Source organism: Nannospalax galili, unplaced genomic scaffold, assembly GCF_000622305.1.
Source record: "Nannospalax galili isolate Female #2095 unplaced genomic scaffold, S.galili_v1.0 scaffold284, whole genome shotgun sequence".
Lineage (NCBI taxonomy): Eukaryota > Metazoa > Chordata > Mammalia > Rodentia > Spalacidae > Nannospalax > Nannospalax galili.
This window is the reverse complement of record NW_008354281.1, coordinates 3,579,572-3,600,288: the sequence shown is the minus strand read 5'-3', so window position 1 is coordinate 3,600,288 and position 20,717 is coordinate 3,579,572. Positions and strand designations below refer to the sequence as shown.

General features: G+C 42.0%; 3 protein-coding genes across 3 annotated transcripts in view; all 3 read left to right on the top strand.

Annotated features, from left to right (window-relative positions):
- The window catches only part of LOC115067430 (oxidation resistance protein 1-like), a 391,627-nt gene extending 385,646 nt beyond the window's left edge, over positions 1–5,981 (top strand). The window contains exon 4 of the mRNA XM_029555216.1: positions 5,777–5,981. Within this exon, the coding sequence (XP_029411076.1) occupies positions 5,777–5,835 (59 nt within the window). The 3' untranslated portion in view covers positions 5,836–5,981. The remainder of the gene's footprint in view (positions 1–5,776) is intronic.
- A 6,162-nt stretch (positions 5,982–12,143) lies between these two features.
- Positions 12,144–14,444, top strand: LOC103748780 (disintegrin and metalloproteinase domain-containing protein 1b-like; the record flags this gene model as incomplete). The annotated part of the gene is made up of 1 exon (XM_008851557.2): positions 12,144–14,444. A coding segment is annotated over exon 1 (2,286 nt), but the record flags the coding sequence as incomplete, so codon positions are not given.
- Positions 14,445–16,942: 2,498 nt separating this feature from the next.
- LOC103748760 (oxidation resistance protein 1) overlaps positions 16,943–20,717 on the top strand; it is a gene marked incomplete in the record, with an annotated part of 105,654 nt that continues 101,879 nt past the window's right edge. Inside the window, 1 exon segment of the mRNA XM_029555214.1 lies at positions 16,943–17,258. Coding sequence (XP_029411074.1) covers positions 17,060–17,258 — 199 coding nt within the window.

The following is a 20,717-nucleotide window of genomic DNA, read 5'->3' as shown; positions in this document are numbered from 1 at the left end:
CGCATACCTATATTTCACAGTTGGATAACTATTTTCGGGTCATCGTGGTTCTTCACAAATGTTTGGATAAATTGGGAGAGGAACTTTCATTGCTGGAGTAAAAAATAGAGGGAAATTTGGTGTGGCATCAGTTCCCATGGGGAAGCCCTAGGTGCCTCTGGCTCTGTTCTAGTGGAAGACTCCCTATATTTCCCTGAGCCTTGTTTATCTAATTTATTAAATGAGAAGCTGAACTAGATATAAAACCCCTGGAGTTAAGGCTGCTATTGATATATTACAGGAAAGAGAACTGAGACTTCGGGTTGAGGGTGTAAGTCAGAGATGAATGCTTGCATACGTTGTATGAGGCCTTAGGTTTGACCTCTGGCTCCACAAAAAAGAATTGAGAAAAGTTTGAAAAGCAATTCCTTTAAACCCTTTTGTTAATGGAGTTTTAGATGGGGCCAATTAGTGAAATCTAAAAATAGCACTTTATGACTACGTGTTAAATAACTTCAAATTCAGATTTTGTGATTAAAGGATATTTATTGAGAAAATTAGGCTGATATGTAACTAAAATCTTATATTGCGAATTATGGATAATTAATATTTTTCTTAAGCTTTAGTTCCTCTCCATTTTGTTTCGGCTCTTTGTTGGTTAGTTTCTTGGTTATATTATATCAAGAGGATTCTTATTGACATATGTAAGATACAAAAAAAAATTAGTAGTCTTGCAATCTCGAAATATTCAGAATATAGAAATGGCATAAGATGTTTGAAAAGCAAATGCATTAGCCAGATGTCCTAGTTACTTTCTATTGCTGTGCTTAAAAATGAATAAAACCCACTTGAGAGGGGAAAGGTTTATTTTATCTTGCATCTCCCAGGTCACAGTTCATCACTGAGTGAAGTCAGGGCAGGAATTCAAGGCAGTAACCTGGAGGCCGGAGCTGCACAGGCCATGAAGGAATGCTGCTTACTGTCATACTCCCCTGGCTTGTGCTCAGCCTGCTTTCTTATACAATACAGGGCTACGTACCTAGTGGTGGCACCACCCACAGTGGACTGTGCCCTCCCACATCAACCAGCAATTAAGAAAAAGACTCACAAGACATGCCCACAGGCCATTTGGGTAGAGGTAACTCCCAAATTGAGGGCCCCTCTTCCCAGGTGTGTCAAACTGACAACCAAATGTATCCAGCACACCTGACAACTTAAAGCTGGTGGTTTTCAGTGCATTCATTTCAGATATGAAATGAATTATTCATATCCATTATTCAAATGAATATTCATTTCAGGTATTAAAACTTTGTAATTTTCTGAGTGAACTGTGTATGTCATAGTGCCAAAAGAACCCCCAAACTTCAGTGATTTGCTATATAATAAGTTGGTGCTTTTTGTAAAATTTAATTTATTATTTAATGTATACCGGTGTTTTGCCTTTGTGTAAGTGCACCACATTCATGCAATGCCCAAGGAGGCCAGCAGAGGGTGTTATCCCCTGGAACAAAATTAAGAAAGGTTATTTAGCTGCCATGTGGATGCTGGGAACTGAACCTGGGTCCTCTGCAAGAGCAGTCAGTGTTTTTAACCACTGATCCACCTCTTTAGCCCCCAAAGTGTTTATTTCTTAATGACTGTCTTGTTTATATTTCATGTCCAATTTCACAGTGTGATTCAGGAATCTGCCCTGATGGAATTCCAACACATGTAGCTGTGCCATTTAGAGCATGTCCTGTGTTGGTTGCTGAGGCTGGAGCAGAGGCATCTAGATTGTGAAACACTGATTGTTCGAAACAGAGGCTGTTCTTCACACGTGTGTACAAAACATATGTGCCATTTCTACTCAGTGACTGCAAGAACTAATTGCATAATTTAGTGTATGATTCATAGGAACTAAATATGTAAAATCACTTGGAAGAACTGTGAAGTTGCAACATCTCAAAGTTGATTAATAATTTAAAAACACAGAGTCCTGAGTTCTCACCCTGTAACCCGGTAATCAATGTGTCTGGGTATAGCTGGAGAATGTCCCTATTTTTTATATCCCACAGCAGATTCTCATTATCAACAGCAAGTAGTATGAACTAGTGTGTTCTTAATGCAGACAAAAGGCAACAGTTCACCTGCAGATTTAAGATTACTTGGGTCTTCAGTGTTGGCACTGAATTAAAGAGGAGGGGAACTAAAAGCTGGAAAGTTCACTTGATGTAGTTTTTAATGAAGAAACATAAACACATGTGTCCATAGATAATGACATATGTTGGCAGGACTAGCCCAATCTAGTGTCCTAACCATATTTTAATTTCTCAGTGTACTTTAAGAATTTCATCTCCACCCCTTCCTTCCTGATTCCTAGGAAACTAGGCCAAAAAGTACAAAGTGACAGCCAACCAGTCCTTTTCAGCTCATTCAGTAAATGTGTATAATGGTTCTGACACCTATGAGTCCCCAGGCAAAGGGTGGGGTGGGTAGGTGTACCGTGCCTCTCTTTTGTGAGGTGACTGGAGAGCCTCAGATTTACCTTTAAGCTTGCCAGGGCAGCACAACTCCAATTTTGAATGTGCTTGTATTGCTTTTGTCTGCTGTTTTCTGGAGAGATTGAGAATTAAGAATAAATGTAGAATAACAGAAAGTGACCAGTGCCTGATTGATTCTGAAGTCAGAGCTCTCTAGCGACTTCTGGACCACTGAAGGACTGCCTGTCCAGGTTTGGGTTTCCCTTCTCATATGCTGATTTCTTTTTAGTGGATTCACCAGACATGCTTAATGTCTTTCTCAAGTAGTGTTTGGGTTGGAGTCGGCTCATGCGCCATACATCTTGGGGAAGGGAATAATTCTCTTTTCCAGTGGTATGTTCCTTCAGTCAGCTGTCAGTCTGCTGCTTGTGTTCTGAAAGAAGTGACACCTTGATAAAATGTTGATCTTGCTCTCCAGCACTCACTCCGAGAGATGGAGGCCTTGCAGGCAGGTTCACATGTTATTTTTACACCTTACTCTGTCTAATACAGAGACAGTTTCATGTTCAGACCCCACCTATCTCCATGCCTACCCCTCCCAAGAAAGAAAAAAACAAATTGCTTAATTCCTCCAGGGCGAAGCTTTAAAATATCTAAGTGTCTAAAATTAACATTAAAATAAAGTAATATATTACAAATGCTTCCCTTAGCTTTTTAGATCAAAAGTAGTATCGATACTCTGTTAAATAAATTGCAGTAAGTCAGAGCAACATGTGAAGACCTATAACAAAGAGGAAAAAAATGGAGTGAGGGTAGAAAGGAAGGTTCTGGAGGTAAGGCTACAGAGAGTGGGGTCTCCTGTGGCTATGAAAGGAGTCCACTGGCAGACAACACCAAGGAACAGGCAGAAAAAGAAATTTGTGCTACAAAGAGAGAATGTTTGCCTTCACAATGCAGCATGCCTTCTGCAGATTCTGATCACCCATTGTTCCTAAATGCCTTTGTTGAGTTTTCACCACTATGGGTAGATAGGTAATACCCCTTGGCACTTGCTCAGTGAGTTGAGTGAAATGGATCCAGAAGCCCCAAAGCTGCCACATTCCAGGTATGGAGTATTTAAGGCTGTAATTATATAATTGTAATTATAACCTTCAAAGGGATATAAAAATAGTACTGAAATAATTCTATGTTAAGTTGATGCGAATTATTGTGACCTAGGTTTTAATTATGGTGCTTAATGGTGGTATTGCTAGGTTCCTGTTTTGCTTCATTGCTGTGGAAGTGGAAGTGGTTTTCTGAGAAGGGTAAGAATTAACACTTTTTAGATAGTGCTCAGAATTAAGAAAAAAGTTACTCGGTGCATAGTAAGGATTGTAATGATTATAAATACAGAGCATTATCAGTATCAAGTTCATTCCTACTCTGCTGAAAGGCCATGTTAAATCTTTATCATAAATACTTCAATGTTGTAATCATGGTTGTATCTAAACATCATCTTCCTCTGTGGTAGTTTTAACAAAGGTGATAGTTTCATATTTGATAAGTTGCTTAAGCATAGCCTTTTTTGTGGAGACAGAATTATTGAGTCTTTGAATTTTTAAAAAGGGTTAAAGTCAAGGATAACCAGTTTGGCTCTCTGCCAAATTAGGCTTTGGGCTTACTGACAGCTCTTGATGTACTGATTGTGTAAGAGATGTATCCGTTATTTCATAACACTCTTAAAACCTCTTTGCCTAGTGCCCTTTCCATTGATTCTATCACTGTTTCTGCCCTTTCACATCTGAAATTTCAGTACTGATATTTCTAGCCCATAAAATAGTACCTGGGTAGCTATTCTCATGTGATTAGTTTGACTTGACAAAATTCCTTTTTATTTTCATCTTTCAGAATCTAGGTCATTTATGTTTATTAATATAGCTAGCCTTTTAATGAGAACATGAATTGTGTGTTCCCATTTTGCTTCAAGAGCTGCAGATACATTCATGGTGCTCACATACTTCAGTGTCTCTGTTTTCTCAAAATGATTTAGTTCTGCATCCAGTTGAAATCTCACCCCCTCAAGAGCTAGTCATTCTATCAGCATTAGAAAGTATTTTTAAAAAGTAATGAATACAGTACTGCACCTATTCCTAATAGTTTTAGTGAGCCAGGAAGAATGCCAGGAAATAGTTATTATTAGAAAAGCCATGCGATATCATCTTCACAAAAGATAACAAGGGAGCTTGAATTGGGAAGGCTTGACAGTGTGACTGACAGAAGTGGGAGATGGGAAAGGAGCAGATAAGAAGAGAATATTAACCAGTCTCTATCATTAGCCCATGCAAACTAACGAATCAGACAATAGTTCTCTTAAAATATAAACAACTCATTTATTGAAAACTTATGAAAAGCACAAACCAATATAGGATTGGATCACTGATACCTAAAAGAAAAAGACAAAAAAGTGGCTTGAAGTATTCATATTCAAATATAAGTTATCAATCAGAGACTATATTGCTATTTCCAAAATCAAAAGAGCAGAGTTTCCTTTGACTAATGATGTCAAAGGGGAGGAATTTCTTTAAATTCTGGGTAATCTATGAAACTGTTGTTTAACTAGATAATAACCTCAATATACTAGTGCACAAGGTTATGTTTAGTCTTGTAACTCACAGCATGGCTTTGTCTGATCGATAAGAAAATGAGTTCTAAAACTATATAAATACTGAAGTTGCTCTAATATGTGTTATTATGAAGAGCCTCTGAGATAAACAGTTGAAGTAAAACAATGGACACCTTAAGTTCCGATTCATGCTTTAAATGTAAGGGCACACATATCTACGTAAGCACATATTTACACCAGTGTGTGTGTGTGTGTGTGTGTGTGTGTGTGTGTGTGCATATACACACAGAAGTCACAGATGGATACAATTAAAAACTAGAGTGCTCGAGTCTGTAAAATGTGAAAACTTACTACTATACAGTCTTTAGTACTACTTGGATTTTTGTTTTACCAAGTGTATATATGTGTATATATTCCCTTTTAATTTAAAAATCTAGTAAAACTATTATGTCAGTGAGACCAGATATTGCTGCAAAAGGCAAAGTTGTTCTCTTTCTCTGAATACAAGATAAATTGTGTTTGAAACTTAAGGCAAGATGGTAAAATTACTATCAGATTGATGAAAACCTGCATTGCATTTTCACAAGATCTTTTTTTTCCTGATTGTAAATTCTAAATTTCTGTCCAAATATTTTAAAATTGGGCCCATGAAATAAAATAATTAATAAATGTCTTCTGTATTAGTTTCTTCTTTTTGAAAACGGAGTTTATTTATGTGTGTGTCTGTGTCTCTAAGATTGTATGCTGCATGCGTGCAGGTACCCTCACGTCAGAAGAGGACATCGGATCCCCTAGAGCCCGAGTTACAAGAGGTTATGAGAAGTCCAATGTGAACTGAACTCAGTTTCTCTGGAAGACAGCAAGTGTTCTTAACTGCTAAGCCATCTCCCCAGCCCCCGTAGTTTATCATATAATTATTTCTCGCATTGAGCTTCAATAAAATTCATAAAATAAGAGTTCACATTTACCAAGGTACTAATATGCTTTGGGCACTCTCTAGACACATGGATTACATGTGTATGTTTGTGAGTATGTGTGTGTGTGTGTGTGTGTGTGTGTGTGTGTGTTTGTCTGTGTGTACGCCATGCATATGCTTGCACAGAGGTCAGGGGTTAAACTTGGGTTGGAATTGTTTTTCAGGAACTGTCCACATTGGGTTTTTTTTTGTTTTTGTTTTTGTTTTGTTTTTTTTCGAGACAGGATCTCTCACTAGGATGTGGGCCTCACCAGTTAGGCAAGATTGGCTGGCCAGTAAGCCCCAGGGCTGCCTATAAATGCCAGCACACACAGGAATTAAAAGTATATGCCACTATACCCAGCTCTTTATGTGGATGTTGGGGATTGAACTGAGGTCTTCATATTTGCACAGCAAACACTTTGTTTACTGAACTATCTCCCCACACCTAGGTTATACATCCTTATTAAGTCTTCTCAACATTTCTATTTCTACTGGTAAAGAGTCCAAAAGGCAGAGTAGCTAAGTTAGTTGCTTGCCATAAAACTACCAGAAAGTGGGGAAGACAGAACCAACGCAGAACTTGGGGCCTATGTTCTTAGTAATGAGACTATAATATTGCATTCTGGGCCATGTCTACTAAGACCAGGTGATCTAATTGATATAAAGATTACCTTAGAAGAGAAATAATGGAATACATTCTTACTATGATTAATAAACAGCCTTATCTAAAATATATTTTTGATCAGAGCTAAGTAATGGTAACTCAGCATTGAACAATCTAGAAACTTCCTAGAAGACAGAACAGGCTCATTGAAACAAATTTTTAATTTTTAAAAACATTGTGAATAGGCTATGTATACATATTGTATAACATGAAAAAATGAGTTTCCCTCCCATCCTAAACCACTTGTCTCAGAAGCAACAAGTATGAATTTCTTTCTCCTCCTCCTATTCCCCTTCCTTCTCCTCCTCAATTTTTAAAAAATATTTAAAATTTTTATTTATTTTGGGGCTGGGGAAGTAGCTCATTTATTAAGAGCACTGACTGTTCTTGCAGAAGACCCAGGTTTGAATCTCAGTGCCCACATGGTGGCCAACAACCATCTGTAACTCCAGTTCCAGGGGAACAACGCCCTCTTCTGTCTTCCTAGGGTATGGCATGATATGGGCACTGACATACATGTAGTCAATACAAGCAAACACATAACATAAAAATAGAAATAAAATATTTAAAATCTCCATTTATTTTATGTGTTTTGCCTACATGTACATAAGTACACCTGTGCATGTAATGCCATAGAGGCCAGAAGAGGGAATCAGATTTCCTAGAACTGAAGTTGTTAGCCAACATACAGTGTTGGGAACTGAACTTGGGTGTTTTGCAAGAGCAGCCAGTGCTCTTAACCGCTGAGCCATCTCTCCAGGCCGTCCTCCTTATTCTTTTGACACAGGGGATTGAATTTAGGCAAGCAGTCTACCATTGTGCTATATGCCCATCCCTTTATATACTTGTGTGCATATGTACACATACATACATGTGTATATATACTTTTATCTTTGAGTTGTGATCTTACCAAGTTGGCCTTGAGCTCCTTTTGTAAGCCAGGCAGGCTTTTAGCCTTCTATTCTTCTGTGTCAGTCTCCCAAGTAACTGAGATTAGAGGTCTGAGCCACCAGGACTACCTACTAGTTTTTTATATATCTCAACAGATGTTTTTATATAGATGGATAAATACATATATTTTATTCCATTTTCAAAGCTGGAAGCATAATACGTGAATTTTTTTTGCATCTTGCTGTTCTCTTTAAAAATGTTTTTTCAAGATGTCTTCCTAATCAATAGCAAGAACCCTGTTTATTTTCCATTGACTTCATGTCTTACTATATAGCCCAGATTGACTTAAGCAATCCTCCTGCATCAGCTTTCTGAGTGCTGGTGTTATAGGTATGTGCTATTATGTCCAGTTAAAAACTAATAGTTTTTAATTGTAGAATAGTATATGAAAATGTCATGTTTTTTTTGCTTTGTTCATTACCATTTTGTGTTCAAATATTTTGCTATTGTAAATAGAAAACTGCATAATTTCTCACATTCATAGGACATATAATAAGTGAATTTTCTGAACCAAAGGTATGTACATTTTAAAGTATGAAAGCAGTAGCTTCCACTCAGTGTCAACAGAGTGTTATTCCATTCTTTTAGCCCCCATTATTCTGATAGATGAAGCTGGTATTTATGGACAGCTAACTGCATCTTTTTTTAAGAATAAGACACTTTTCTTTGCTTAGTTGCACTTTTGTCATCTCTGGTGAGCAAAGCTCATGAAACTTTGCTCCATGTTTTCTTCTAAGAGTTTGATAGTTTTAGCTTGTGAGCTTGTTTCTTTGGGCCATTTTGAGTTACCTTGTATATTTGGTGTGAGGTAGGAATCTACGCTCTTTCTTTGGCCTGTGGATATCTGGTTGTTCTTCAACTATTTGCTGCAGACGGTATTCTTCCTCTATTAAATGGTCTTGGCATTCTTGTTGAAAATCATTTTGTCATGAAATGCTTATTTTTTAATGCTTAATTGTATAGCATTGATCTAGATGTTTCTCTGTATGCCAGTATATACTTTGCAACTTTGTATTGTTTTGTAATTTGAAGATATAAGTCCTCCAGGTTTGTTCTGTTTTTTTAAAAAAGAAAATGGCATTTTGGATCACCTTGAAATGCAACATGAATGATGATAAGGCTTTCCATATCTGCAAAGAAAGCAGTTGGAATTTTAATAGAAAATATTCAGTCTGCTGAGTAGACAATTGCCATCTTACTGATTCTTCCACAACTTGTATATTTTAACAGGTGAATTTTATGGTATATAAATTATATGCCCCAAAAAGCTATTTTTAAAATGAGACAAAAGGTAACCTACAAAAGCAACTATTATATGCAAGGAATTTTTTAAGGAAAACAGATTTAAGTGGCTGACAGGGTAAGAGAAGAGGAACTGCTACAGGAAGATGAAGGAAATGCAATAGAATAACAAGGCTGGCATATCATGGACAAAGTCAACCAGAACAAGAGTGAAAGTAGATCTCAGGAGAGGCAGGAGCAAGGACTTCCTTCTGAGCAACATATGAAAAGTAATGTGTATATACAATGAAGAGGAAAAAAGAGTGTTTATATTTGCTGGCCTATGATTTTTCTGGACCACGTAGAAGGCCAAGCAAGTCAGAGTGATGAATTTGATACTTCAGAATGATGTGGGCCCTGACAACTGAAGAGCATAAAACAAGAAGTTGGCTGGATGGAAGAGGCATCGGGTCTCAGCCTCGTCAAACCCAGCATTTGCAAAGCATTCAGTCATCAAGGTAGACATTTTTGTCTAGCAGCTCTAGCCTTCTGTGATACAGATGCAGAAAATAACTGATGAGTTAACTACCTGTATATGAACAGTAGAATGCGGGTTCCTATCGTTGCGATTTAAGTGCACAAATTTAGGGTATTAAAACACAAACACTATTGGGCTATGCTTATCACAAAGAAAATACTAAATTTAGTAAGATAATATAAAACATATCTTAGAAAAATTTCATTTTAGTTAAGATTTTTCTTAATTGGGGTCTCATACAGATGAACTTGCTGCCAGTTAACTATGGACTGTTAGGTGTGACCTGGCAATGAATCCTGGAATAATTTTGTGAAAGAAGGAATCCTTATCAGCAAATCCTTTATCTCCAGTGCGCAGATCATGACAGTCTTCTACTGACTTTGGAACTTTGTCTGCAAACAGCTTGAAGTGGCTTGGCATGGGCTGTGATTTCAAAGAGCACAGTAGGGTTGACCATGGCTGATAGGAAGTAGCTACAGGGCACAGTGGTGCCTCCAAAGCTGTGTTGTTGTTGTTGTTTTTGTTGTTGTTGTCATTTTGAGACAGGTTCTCCCTGTAGCCCCAGCTGGCCTGAAACTCACTATGTAGACTGATTTCGCGGAGATCCACCTGTCTCTGGCTCGTGAGTGTTGTGATCAAAGGCGTGCACCACCACACATAGCACATTTTACAGTTTTAAACACTATTAATGGCTAGGGGCATAGTTCGATGACAGAGCGCTTGGCTACTATGGGCCAGGCCTTCATTTAATTTCTAGCACCAAAGCAAGACCTCGGGTGAGGAAGAATGAAGACAGCATTTATGTTACACTTTTCAGAGAGTTGCTATCATATTATGATAAACAAAGGCAAGATTTGGATGATGACCGGAGAGTGATATGGGCTGAACGGACATAAGGATATTCTTTTCCGAACAAACATCAAGGCAATGTGGCAAACACATCACAGATGTAAAAGAGAAAGGGACAATTTTAGAGGTGCAGTTAATGAGAAACTAGATGGAAACAAACCCACATGCAAATGAATGGACTGCCTCTGGATGGGGACTATGACTATCCACCCCTACATAGGAGGAAATTCAGATACAGGTAGATTTATCTTGGGCTACACACAGAGGTAATCTGTTGACTGTTAATCTTCTTGATTACTCATGTGTGCATGTGTGCGTGCATGTGTGTCTGTGTGTTTGTGTATGATGTGTCTGTGTGGGCCCACTGGCCACAGGGCACTGTAGTTCAGAAGACAAATTTGCAGAGTCATTTATCTCTTTCTACCTTTATGGTGGGTTTCTGAGATCTAACTCAGGTCGTCAGGCTTGCATTGTTAGGTAGCAAGTGCCTTTAACCATGGAGCCATCTCATCAGCCCCCAACTGCTTCTAATTGTTTCAGGGAGATGAGATGGGAGGTAAAAAGAAATCAGGTAAATGTAGTGATCAGAAAATGTAGACCATGCATTTGCATTAGACAGCCAGTGAATCTTCTGAAGGCCATTTTAGCCATCAGGGAAGACAAAAGTAAGTTAAATAAAATGACACAGAATAGAAGAAACACTGAAACACTGATATGCAGGAGTCATTTATTCCTTAAAGATAATTGTTGTTAGACAGTCTTGATCAAGCCTCTTCTAACACGGGAGTGGGAGTGTCAGGGTCCAAATAAGCAAACTGAAGTGCCTGCTTAACGAGGGGAGACAAAAGACACAGCCTTCTACAGAAATAATCTGGTTAGGCATCGGTGGTCTACACCATAATCCTAGCAACTGGGAGGAAGGGGGAGATTTGAAAGTTTGAGGCTAGCCTGGGCTACAAAATGAGACAATGCCATAGACACAAACAAATCCAATCCACATATATTCCTAAAGTATCAGTGTCTCAGGGATTCTCCTAAGAGAGTATGGTCCTAGAAATGCCAGCCATCGTGACCATAATAACCACAACTAATAGGAGGCTGCTACTCGGCACCTTCCATATCCACTTTTGGACAGTGTTTCACAGAGCTTGAGAAACTGAATTTTGATGGTGTTGGAAGGACTACTGTCCGTTCCCCAAGGGCTGCTGTTCTTATTACCTAACCTCTCTGTCTGGATCTAACAGACTGGTCCTCAAGATGCAGACATACATTCATCTCACGCCTCTCAGAGTGAAAAAGATCATTCTGGGTTAAGATGCTCCTGTGCCACAGAGCAAGGGCTTTAGAAGACAGGATACAGGGAACAAACTGCCCACCAAAGGTATCTTGAAGCTCCCTGGTCTGGAACATTTGGAGTTGGCTGAGCAACGGACAACAGGAAAGGTGGGAAGTCGTGGGGGAGGGGTGTTCCATGTGGCCCTGTTGAGGAAACTGGAGATTTTATGTCCTCTCTCAATGGACAGTCCTGCATGATAGACTGTGCAGTCCTTCCTTCCACATCCCTCCACCTTGTCAAAAGGCCTTTAGTGATGGAGCACTGGAGCTGGGTTTGAAAGAGGAAGTCACCAAGAATGGAAGCCATCTGAAAGATATCAGAGAGGTCAGAGACCCAGCCAGAAACCTAATCTCTCAGAGGTGGGAAGAAACCACCATTTATGCATCAGCATACAAGGGGTCGGGGGGAATACCTGGCTCTGAAGGTCAAGGAGAGCTGCTGGTGCTGCTGAACACATAGGCCCTATAGCATCAACTGATTCAGGAGGGTCACGGCAGAGATGGCCACAGTAAGACACTCTGCCTCTGGTTTCTCTTCTATGTAGGAACCCTGTGTGCCTTTTTCTGACGTCAGGGGAGTGGTTCAGATTTGGGCTCCCTAGATGAAGAATCTAAAGTTAGGGCTAGTGCCAAAATTTTTGCATGTCAGATTGGGGACCATGTTTCTCTTGGCAATAATTTTTCTCCTAAGCGCATTCTGTGACATGGGATCAGTATATTATTCTTCTTATGAAAAAGTCATCCCCAAGAGATTGCTAGGCAAGGGAAGTGAAGACCCAGGAGAAAAAGTGTCCTATATGTTGTTTATGCAGGGCCAGAAGCAGCTGGTTCACCTGAAGGTAAAGAGAGACTATTTTGTGAATGACTTTCCAGTCTATAGTTACCACAATGGCATGCCAAGGCAAGAAATGCCTTTCCTCGCACAGGACTGCCACTATGAAGGCTATATCGAAGGAGCGCCAGGCTCTTTTGTTTCTGTCAACATCTGCTCAGGTCTCCGGGGAATCCTGATTAAGGCGGAAACATCCTACAGCATTGAGCCCATGCTTTCCTCCAAAGGGTTTGAACATGTCCTGTACACCATGGCACGTCAACCTCGAGTTTCCTGCAGTGTAACTTCCAAGGACAGTCAGGAGGTCGCCAGCCAGCAGCAAAGGAGCAGGAAGCCTCTTGACCTACAGGTGCTGTCCTACTTGTGGTCACACACCAAATATGTGGAGATGTTTATTGTGGTCAACCACCAGAGGTTCCACATGTGGGGAAGTAACATGAGTGTGACGGTCCAGGCAGTAGTGGACATCATTGCTCTGGCCAACAGCTTCACTAGGGGAATAAATACAGTGGTGGTGCTGATGGGAATGGAAATTTGGACTGAGGGTGACCTGATTGAGGTCCCAGTGGACCTGCCCATTACGCTCAGGAATTTCAACCGCTGGAGAGAGGAGCAGCTCCTGAACCGGGCAAGGCATGATGTTGCCCACATGATCATTGGGCATCACCCTGGAGCGAACTCCGGTCAGGCATTTCTCAATGGCGCCTGTTCAAGCGGGTTTGCTGCGGCCGTCGAGTCCTTCCACCATGAAGATGTCCTCCTCTTTGCAGCGCTCATGGTCCATGAACTTGGACACAACCTGGGTATTCAGCATGACCTCCCGGCCTGCCTTTGTAAAGATAGGCACTTTTGCCTCATGCACGAGAATATCACTAAGGAAAGTGGCTTCAGCAACTGCAGCTCTGTCTACTTCCACCGTTTTCTCCAGGACCACAAAGGGGCCTGCCTATTTAACAAGCCCTGGAGCCAAAGCCACCAGAGCCGCAAGCGCAGAGAAGCCCAGTGTGGAAATGGTGTGGTGGAGGCAGGGGAGGAGTGTGATTGTGGCAGTGACTGTGAAAATAACAACTGCTGTGAAGAAAATTGTCATCTGAAGGAGACTGCACAGTGTAGCAATGAGCCTTGCTGTTCTCGATGCCAATTTAAAACAAAGGGACAAACTTGTCGTCATGCTAATGGAGAATGTGACCTCCCAGAATACTGTACTGGAACCTCTGCAACATGCCCGGAAAACAGGCTAGTGCAGGATGGCTCAAAATGTCATGGTTCTTTCCTTTGCTCTCATGGTCAATGCATGGACCCTAACTATCAGTGCTCTCTTCTTTTTGGGTATAGTTCAAGGGCAGCTCCAATTGAATGCTATAGCTCTCTGAATGGCAAAGGGAACCGGTTTGGAAATTGTGGCATTTCCTCTGAGTCTCCGAGAACATATGCAAAGTGTTCAGAAAATAATACACTGTGTGGGAAACTTATATGTACTGAAGCTACTTTCTTACCACCAATCAAAGACAAATATATATTGATCCAGGTCCCTCTTGATCTGGAATGGTGCTGGAGTATGGCTGCTTTGGACTTGACAGACAGCCCTGATGAAGGACATGTGCAGAATGGCACTTTCTGTGCTCCAGGAAAAGCTTGTGAGAAGTACTTTTGTGAAGACATTGTTGTATTGGAATCTTCCTGTGATCCAGAACGATCATGTAGTGGGCATGGAATTTGCAATGATTTAGGGAACTGCCATTGTTTGCCTGGCTTTGCACCTCCTGACTGCAAAGACAAAGGAGATGGGGGCAGTGTGGACAGTGGTCCCCCTATAATGCCAAGTGTAAAACCTCCCGATGTAGATGCTGGTCAAAATGATAGCAAAGAAAGTACTGAAGAATTGGCAATAAAATTAAAATTGCTAGTAATTGCTATCGTTTTGTCACTAATAGTACTATTAATGGCTATCTGTGCTATGATTGTGCATAGTGAGTCACTGGAGCATTTAGAAGCTCTTCCAGAAGACAGAGAAAAGGTTCCAGAACAGGGCCTGGCAGAAAAGGAAGAGGAGAAAGAAGAGGAGGAGGAAGAAGAGGAGGAAGGAGAGGATTAAGTAGGGAAGCATGAAGCAGATACGTGAACCTCCTCAAACACTGAGAACGAGAGGCTCAGTGAAGCAAAGGTTAAGGGGACTCAACAGCTGCAACAGCTGCCTGGGACTCCACAGCCTAGAAATATACTACGAGGAAGGATTCCTACTTTATCATTCGTTTTTAGTAAATGAGTGTTTATGTATTAAATGTTTAGCACATGTTTAAAAAGATTTCTCTTTAAAAAGTTTTTTGAAATTCAGTGTCTCGTTCCCTCAATTTTACTTCGAGACAATCTCAGTAAGTAGGCCTGGTGAGCCTTGAACTTTCAGTCTTCCTGCCTCAGCCTCTGGAGTAGCTGGGATTACAGGCCTGGGCCACCAAACCTAGCTTGCTTGCTGAGATTCAAAAGAACTCACAAGCGGTACTGAGCTGGGTGAGTAATGATTACTGTTGAAATGCAATAGTCATTCTCAGACATAACCAGGAATAACTTATCCTGTTCTTAGGATAAGAAAGTTCCACTACAGTGGGTGGTTTACAAACAACATAAATTTATTTCTCAGCGTTGTGGAGTTTAGAAGTACCAATTTAGGGTACTAAGCAAGGCCAGATTCAGTGGAAAGTACTCTCTTCAAGGTTATAGACTATATATCTTTGTCTTGGATCTTCAGGTGGCAGGTAGGTCAGAGAGCTCGTTGGGGACACATTTAAGAGGGTACAAATCCCATTCACGAGGACGTCATCTTCAGGACTTAATTACCTCCATACACCATCATATTGGAAATTGGGATTTTAATATTTGAGAGGGTGGGTCACAAACATTCTGACCATTATATCACCCAAACCAGTAGGGCCTTAGGAGATACAGAAGGGAGCTGAAGTAGATTTTTGAAAGTGATAAACACTTCTGAATACATGGGTACTTACTGAGAATGCAATTTCCTCAGTCTCTTCATAAACACTGTAAATTAGACCCTGGGGATGCCGCCCACACATTATATATATATATATATATAATTTTGGTCTTTTTGAGACGGGGTCTCCCTGTAGCCCCAGCTGGCCTGGAACTCACTATGGTAGACCAGGCTGGCCTTGAACTCACAGAGATCCGCCTGCCTCTGCCTCCCAAGTGCTGGGACTAAAGGCCTAAGCCACCATGCCCGGCCACATTCTATATTTTTAACCAGGTATAATGTTGATGCCGATGTTAGGATCCTGAAATTTATCCAATCAAGTAACAATTTAAACCGAAAAGAAAATGGTGAGGACATGGAAAAAAGATGAGCCAACTGCTGAAAATAAATAATAAATAAACAAACAAATGACCAGAAGGTAGGCAGCCCAGAAGGGATAATCTTAAGAACTTTAGAAACTGGGCAAAGTAAGTTCTCCATTTTCTGGATTCCATTATTTAGAATGGTTAACTTTTCAACTTCCTAAGTCATTCATGCATTTTCCTCAAATATATTTACATTGGTGAGTTCCAAGAAAGTGGGACTGTTTAATGCATGTGAAAACTACTAACAGCTATAAATAGAAAACAGATGAAAAGACTAACCAGAGCTCACAGGAAACAAAACTGGCTAGTAAATATGTGTCAAAAGTCACCGCTCTTTCTCAAGTCCTTCTGAGGTTCTTTGCCCCTAAAAGGCTGATCTGTTCCTTAAAGCCTTTCGTTGCTTTGCCATACAGGATTGGATTCGTGGAAAGTCAAGTCTAGCATCAGTTCCTGAAACCACGAGAAAGTTGGCTATGGCCCTATTTTAAAAATGACTTCGGTCTTAACATTAAAAACTCCCTCCGTTAAGAAAAGTAAAAAGTGGGCTGGACGTGGTGGTGCACGCCTTTAGTCCCAGCACTCTGGAGGCAGAGGCAGGCGGATCTCTGTGAAGGCCAGCCTGGTCTACATAGGGAGTTCCTGGTCAGGTGGGAGCCCCTGTCTCAAAAAGGCCCCCCCCCCAAAAAAAAAGTAAAAAGTAAACTGAAAGTTTTGTATGGCCTAGACTCTTTTCTTTCACCCCACCCCCACTCCCACCCACTTTTTAACACTTGGCAAAAGTCTTCTAGCTTTAGCACTCCTAAGTGCTACAGCCCGGCTAGTCAGCTTTAGACCCCAGCTTGCCCAGAGTAGGAGGCTTGAGGGTCCGCTCCTTTTCCCAGCCTAGCCAGAAAGTCCGGATGGGTCCGGATGGGGTTGGGAAGGACAGGGCGGGACAGGCCCGCTCCACTGCGGCGGGGCGGGTGGGGGAGGGCGGACAGAACCGGTTAACGTCACTTTAAAGACCACGGGATTTCTAACCCTGGGTCCGTTCCAAAAAGAGAAGAAGCACTTAATAAAGTTCAGTCATGACGGAGTCAGGGCGTGGAAGCCACCAAGAGAACTTTTCAGAAACTTTATTAGCCCAGAGCTCCCCTGAGGCGCAGAGCCGATGGTCCCGCCCCGCCCAAGCAGGCCGCTCAGCGCCCGCAGCGGTGAGGCGTGGAGCCGCCGCCGGGGTCGGCTCTGTTGGGGAGCGGGCGGCCGGGGTCTCGGGAGGTGGCTCCGGGGTCTGGGGAGGTGGCTCCGGCGCCGGGGACCGTGGCGGCCGGCGGCGGCATGGACTACCTGACCACGTTCACCGGGAAGAGCGGGCGGCTGCTGCGGGGTACGGCCAGCCGTCTGTGGGGGCTCGGCGGCGCCGGCGAAGCCCGGCAGGTGCACTTCGAGGACTACCTGAGGGAGCCGGCCCCGGGCGACTCCGGCTGCGGGCCCCAGAGCCAGCGGCCGCCCGCGCCGTCCAGCCCCGAGGGACCCGGTGAGCACGCCGTTCCTTCGCCTCCCTCCCTCCCGTCGGGGACAGGGAGGCGGCGCCTCGCAGAGGGGCGCGGGCAGGTGTGCGGGCCTGGACGGGAGTGCGGGGTTGGGGACGGGGTGCGGGGTTGGGGACCGGGGTGCTGGGTTGGGGACCAGGGTGCGAGGCTGGGGATGGGAGTGCGAGCCGGGTTCGAGTGTGCGGGCCCGGACGGCAGTGCGGGGTTGGGGACGAGGGTGCGGGATTGGGGACTGGGGTACGGGCCGGGGCCTTGGAGGCGGGGCCGGGTTTGAGTGCGAGGGCCCTGGACCCGAGTGCGGCGCCTGGGAGACGGGGCGAGGGCGGGGAGTGTGGGCGGGACTGGGTTTTCGGGGCCCGGAAGGGAGTATATGGCCAGGGCAGGTGTGCGGGGAGGGGTGGCGGGTAGCCCAGCTGGTGTGCGGGGCAGATGTGCCGAGCTACGGGCAGCTTTCCTCCCAGCTGCGCAGTGGCTTTTCCTGCTTTCCTCTGCTGTCGCCCACGCCTCCAGTTCAGGTCTCCGGGGTCTTTGCTCCCTTGGAGCAGTTGTGACGTCCTTGGGCTTAGACTTCCAGAATGCGGCGTCTACTTTGCTTCTCTTAGGGTCACTCTTTTCATCTGAAGTTGGCCACCTGTGGGGACTCAACTTAAAAAAAACAGTTGGAATTTACGAGCACGGCTGCTCTTGCAGAGGACAGACGTTTGGTTCCCAGCACAAATAAAAGTTAAAAAAAAAAAACCAAAAAACAGTTGGAACCTGGACATGGACATCGCTTCCCCTACCTGCTTGCTGTGGTTTCGGAAGGCCTGTTTGCTGCAGGAGGCGGAGCCTACAAACTTTTCTCTGTTTGCATTGAGCTTTGTGTTACTTTTCTTTTATCATAATGGCTTTGAACTGCTCTTTAAAAACAATTAGATCATGATAGTGATACCTAACAGCAGTGTAAAGTGATGTTAGAGATATTTTAGTGTAATGTGTATGGTAACTTTTCCACTGTTTCCTACGGTCGTTTATAATATGTATTTGGGGATTATGGGGGAAAATATATGAACATTTAAGAGTTTCAAAAATAGAGTACAAAATTTGTAAAATGTATTCCTAACCCCACACTACCATTCATTTGGAAGCAGTGAAGTCTTTGTGTGTACATATGTAGCTTACTCTTGGAAGAAAATGGACCATTACAATTTTACTTCAGTGTGACTCTTTAGAATACTTCCCCTCTCCCTCACTACCTGCTTTGAATTATATAGAAATAGAATTCCCATTTTCTTATTTTCATAATTAGAAAACAAAAAAACAAGGAAGTAATTTTGAGAGTTATTGAGTGGATTCGGAATGCCATTAAATTTGACACCAGGGATGAGGACTGGTACTTGATAATACTGGAGTGAAAATTTCAAAAATGAAATTTCCATTTCCTAATTGAAACCAGTTAATATTTGACAAGCCTCTAGATAGAAAATTCTGAAACATGTGAAATCATTTAAGCAGGAAGGAATAGAATTGGTATCTTAATAGATAAGCCCAAACATACACAGCCAGATTTTTCTATATAAGCATACGCTGAGCACAGGGCTATGTGTGACACTTTTCTAAAGAGTTGCCACTTCTAAGCTGTACAAACTCTTCTGTTGAAACTGCCTTGGGGACTACTGTGCATTCTTTTTACTATTCCAGTTGCCCCAAATCTCAAAGGTAGAGCCTTACGATGTCATAGAGGTATGACCACAGTAAGTGGGTGGGCTCATCCTACCCATAACTTCCTGATCAAATTTGAACAAGTTACTTATCTCTTTGGGCCTACATTTCCTTGTTTGTAAATGAGGTTGGAATAAACTCAGTGGTTCTTAGTTCTAGAACTGCATCATATAGAACAGAGCTAGTGAAAATGGTGGGTGGGAAGGCTAGGAAATAACTAGTAGTAAAAGCACAGCATGTCTGTGAAGTTATGACACAATGAGTGATGAAGACAGTTCAAGAAATAAGTGTCCCACCAAATTTTGATTATTTTCTGCAGTAGTTAAAATAAGCAAAGTAAGCATAGCATCCCAAGTTTTCCTGATTTTGAGAGGCAAACTGTATATGTGGTTCTTTTAAGGTTTCTAAACCAGTCTTTGCTTATAATGAGAATTTTCCTTATGGCAGCCGTCCAGTTGGGTTTGGGCTCTAGAGTTTCTTGCAGTTCTGTCCTTTAGAGTGAATGTATCTGAATATCTGTCAACCTGTTTGAAGGATTTCTGCTGCCCGTTCAGGTTTTGTTTTGTTTTGTTCTAACAGCTGCTTATGTTTTCAGCTGTCTGTCTTCCTGACTGTCTTACCAACGTTTCCTGTGACAAGCACTTCTTGCTTGTAGTGTCTCATTCTGGAAGCTATGTGTTGTTGGAGATCTTGTTCTTTCTTTCATTTCTTTAATAATGTTGATAGAAATTGTTTCACATTGGCAGTTTATCAATAGACTAGAGAAAGTTTTGGTCACATGCTTTAATTTTACCCTTTCTGCAAACAAGCCACTTACTGGGCAGCTTGCTGCTTTTTCCCCTCTGGAAGTGGCTCCTTTCACTTTTGCCAGCTTTTGGTCTTTGCTGGCTTCCTAATTGTAGTCCCCTCAGGAAAATCGTAACTGAGATTTAACACTATAAGGAGATTATCACACAGTTGCCCTGTAGTTAATGACAGCTCCAAAAGAAATACATGATCCTACTTAACAGTTGGTTTTTTAAAAAATATTTTATTATTTTTACTCTATGTGTATGCGTATATTGCCTGCATGTAGGTAAGTGCACCCGTGTCGTGCAATGCCCGCGGAGGTCAAAAGAGGCCGTCAGATCCCCTGGAACTGGAGTTACAGACAGTTGTTAGCTACCATGTGGGTGCTGGGATTCAAACCCAGGTCTTCTGCAAGAACAGTCAGTGTTCTAAATCACTGAGCCATCTTTCCAGCCCCAAGATTTGATTTTTAAAAAATACCTTAATTACTGTTTTTTGGAGTTGGGACCATAGCCTACATGGTTATAGACCTTAAGAATATTTACTGAATCGTATTGTAGTAAGTAAATATCAGTGGATTTGACTGGTTTAGAATTTGAAATTATTTTAATATAATCATGAAAACATGTTTTTGTCAGAACTGTTGTTTTAAAAACTGTTTTAATTGAGTTTTGTGCATTTCATATAATAGATCTTAATCAAATTAGGTTCCCCCTCTCCCATCTGCCCTTCCCCAAAGCTCCCCCCACCAGATTTCATGCTTTCTGTCACCTTAGTGCAAGTTCATCCACTAGAGTCCAGTCAGTCTATCCAGAGTCTTTCCCTCAAAGAAGATCAAATCCCCCTATAGCAGTAATCAGCTGCCAATAGCTAGGGTTGGGGCCTGCTGCACATTTCCCTCATTCTATGCTGGGTTTTTGTTTATTTGAGTTGTCATGAGTCTTGTGCATGCT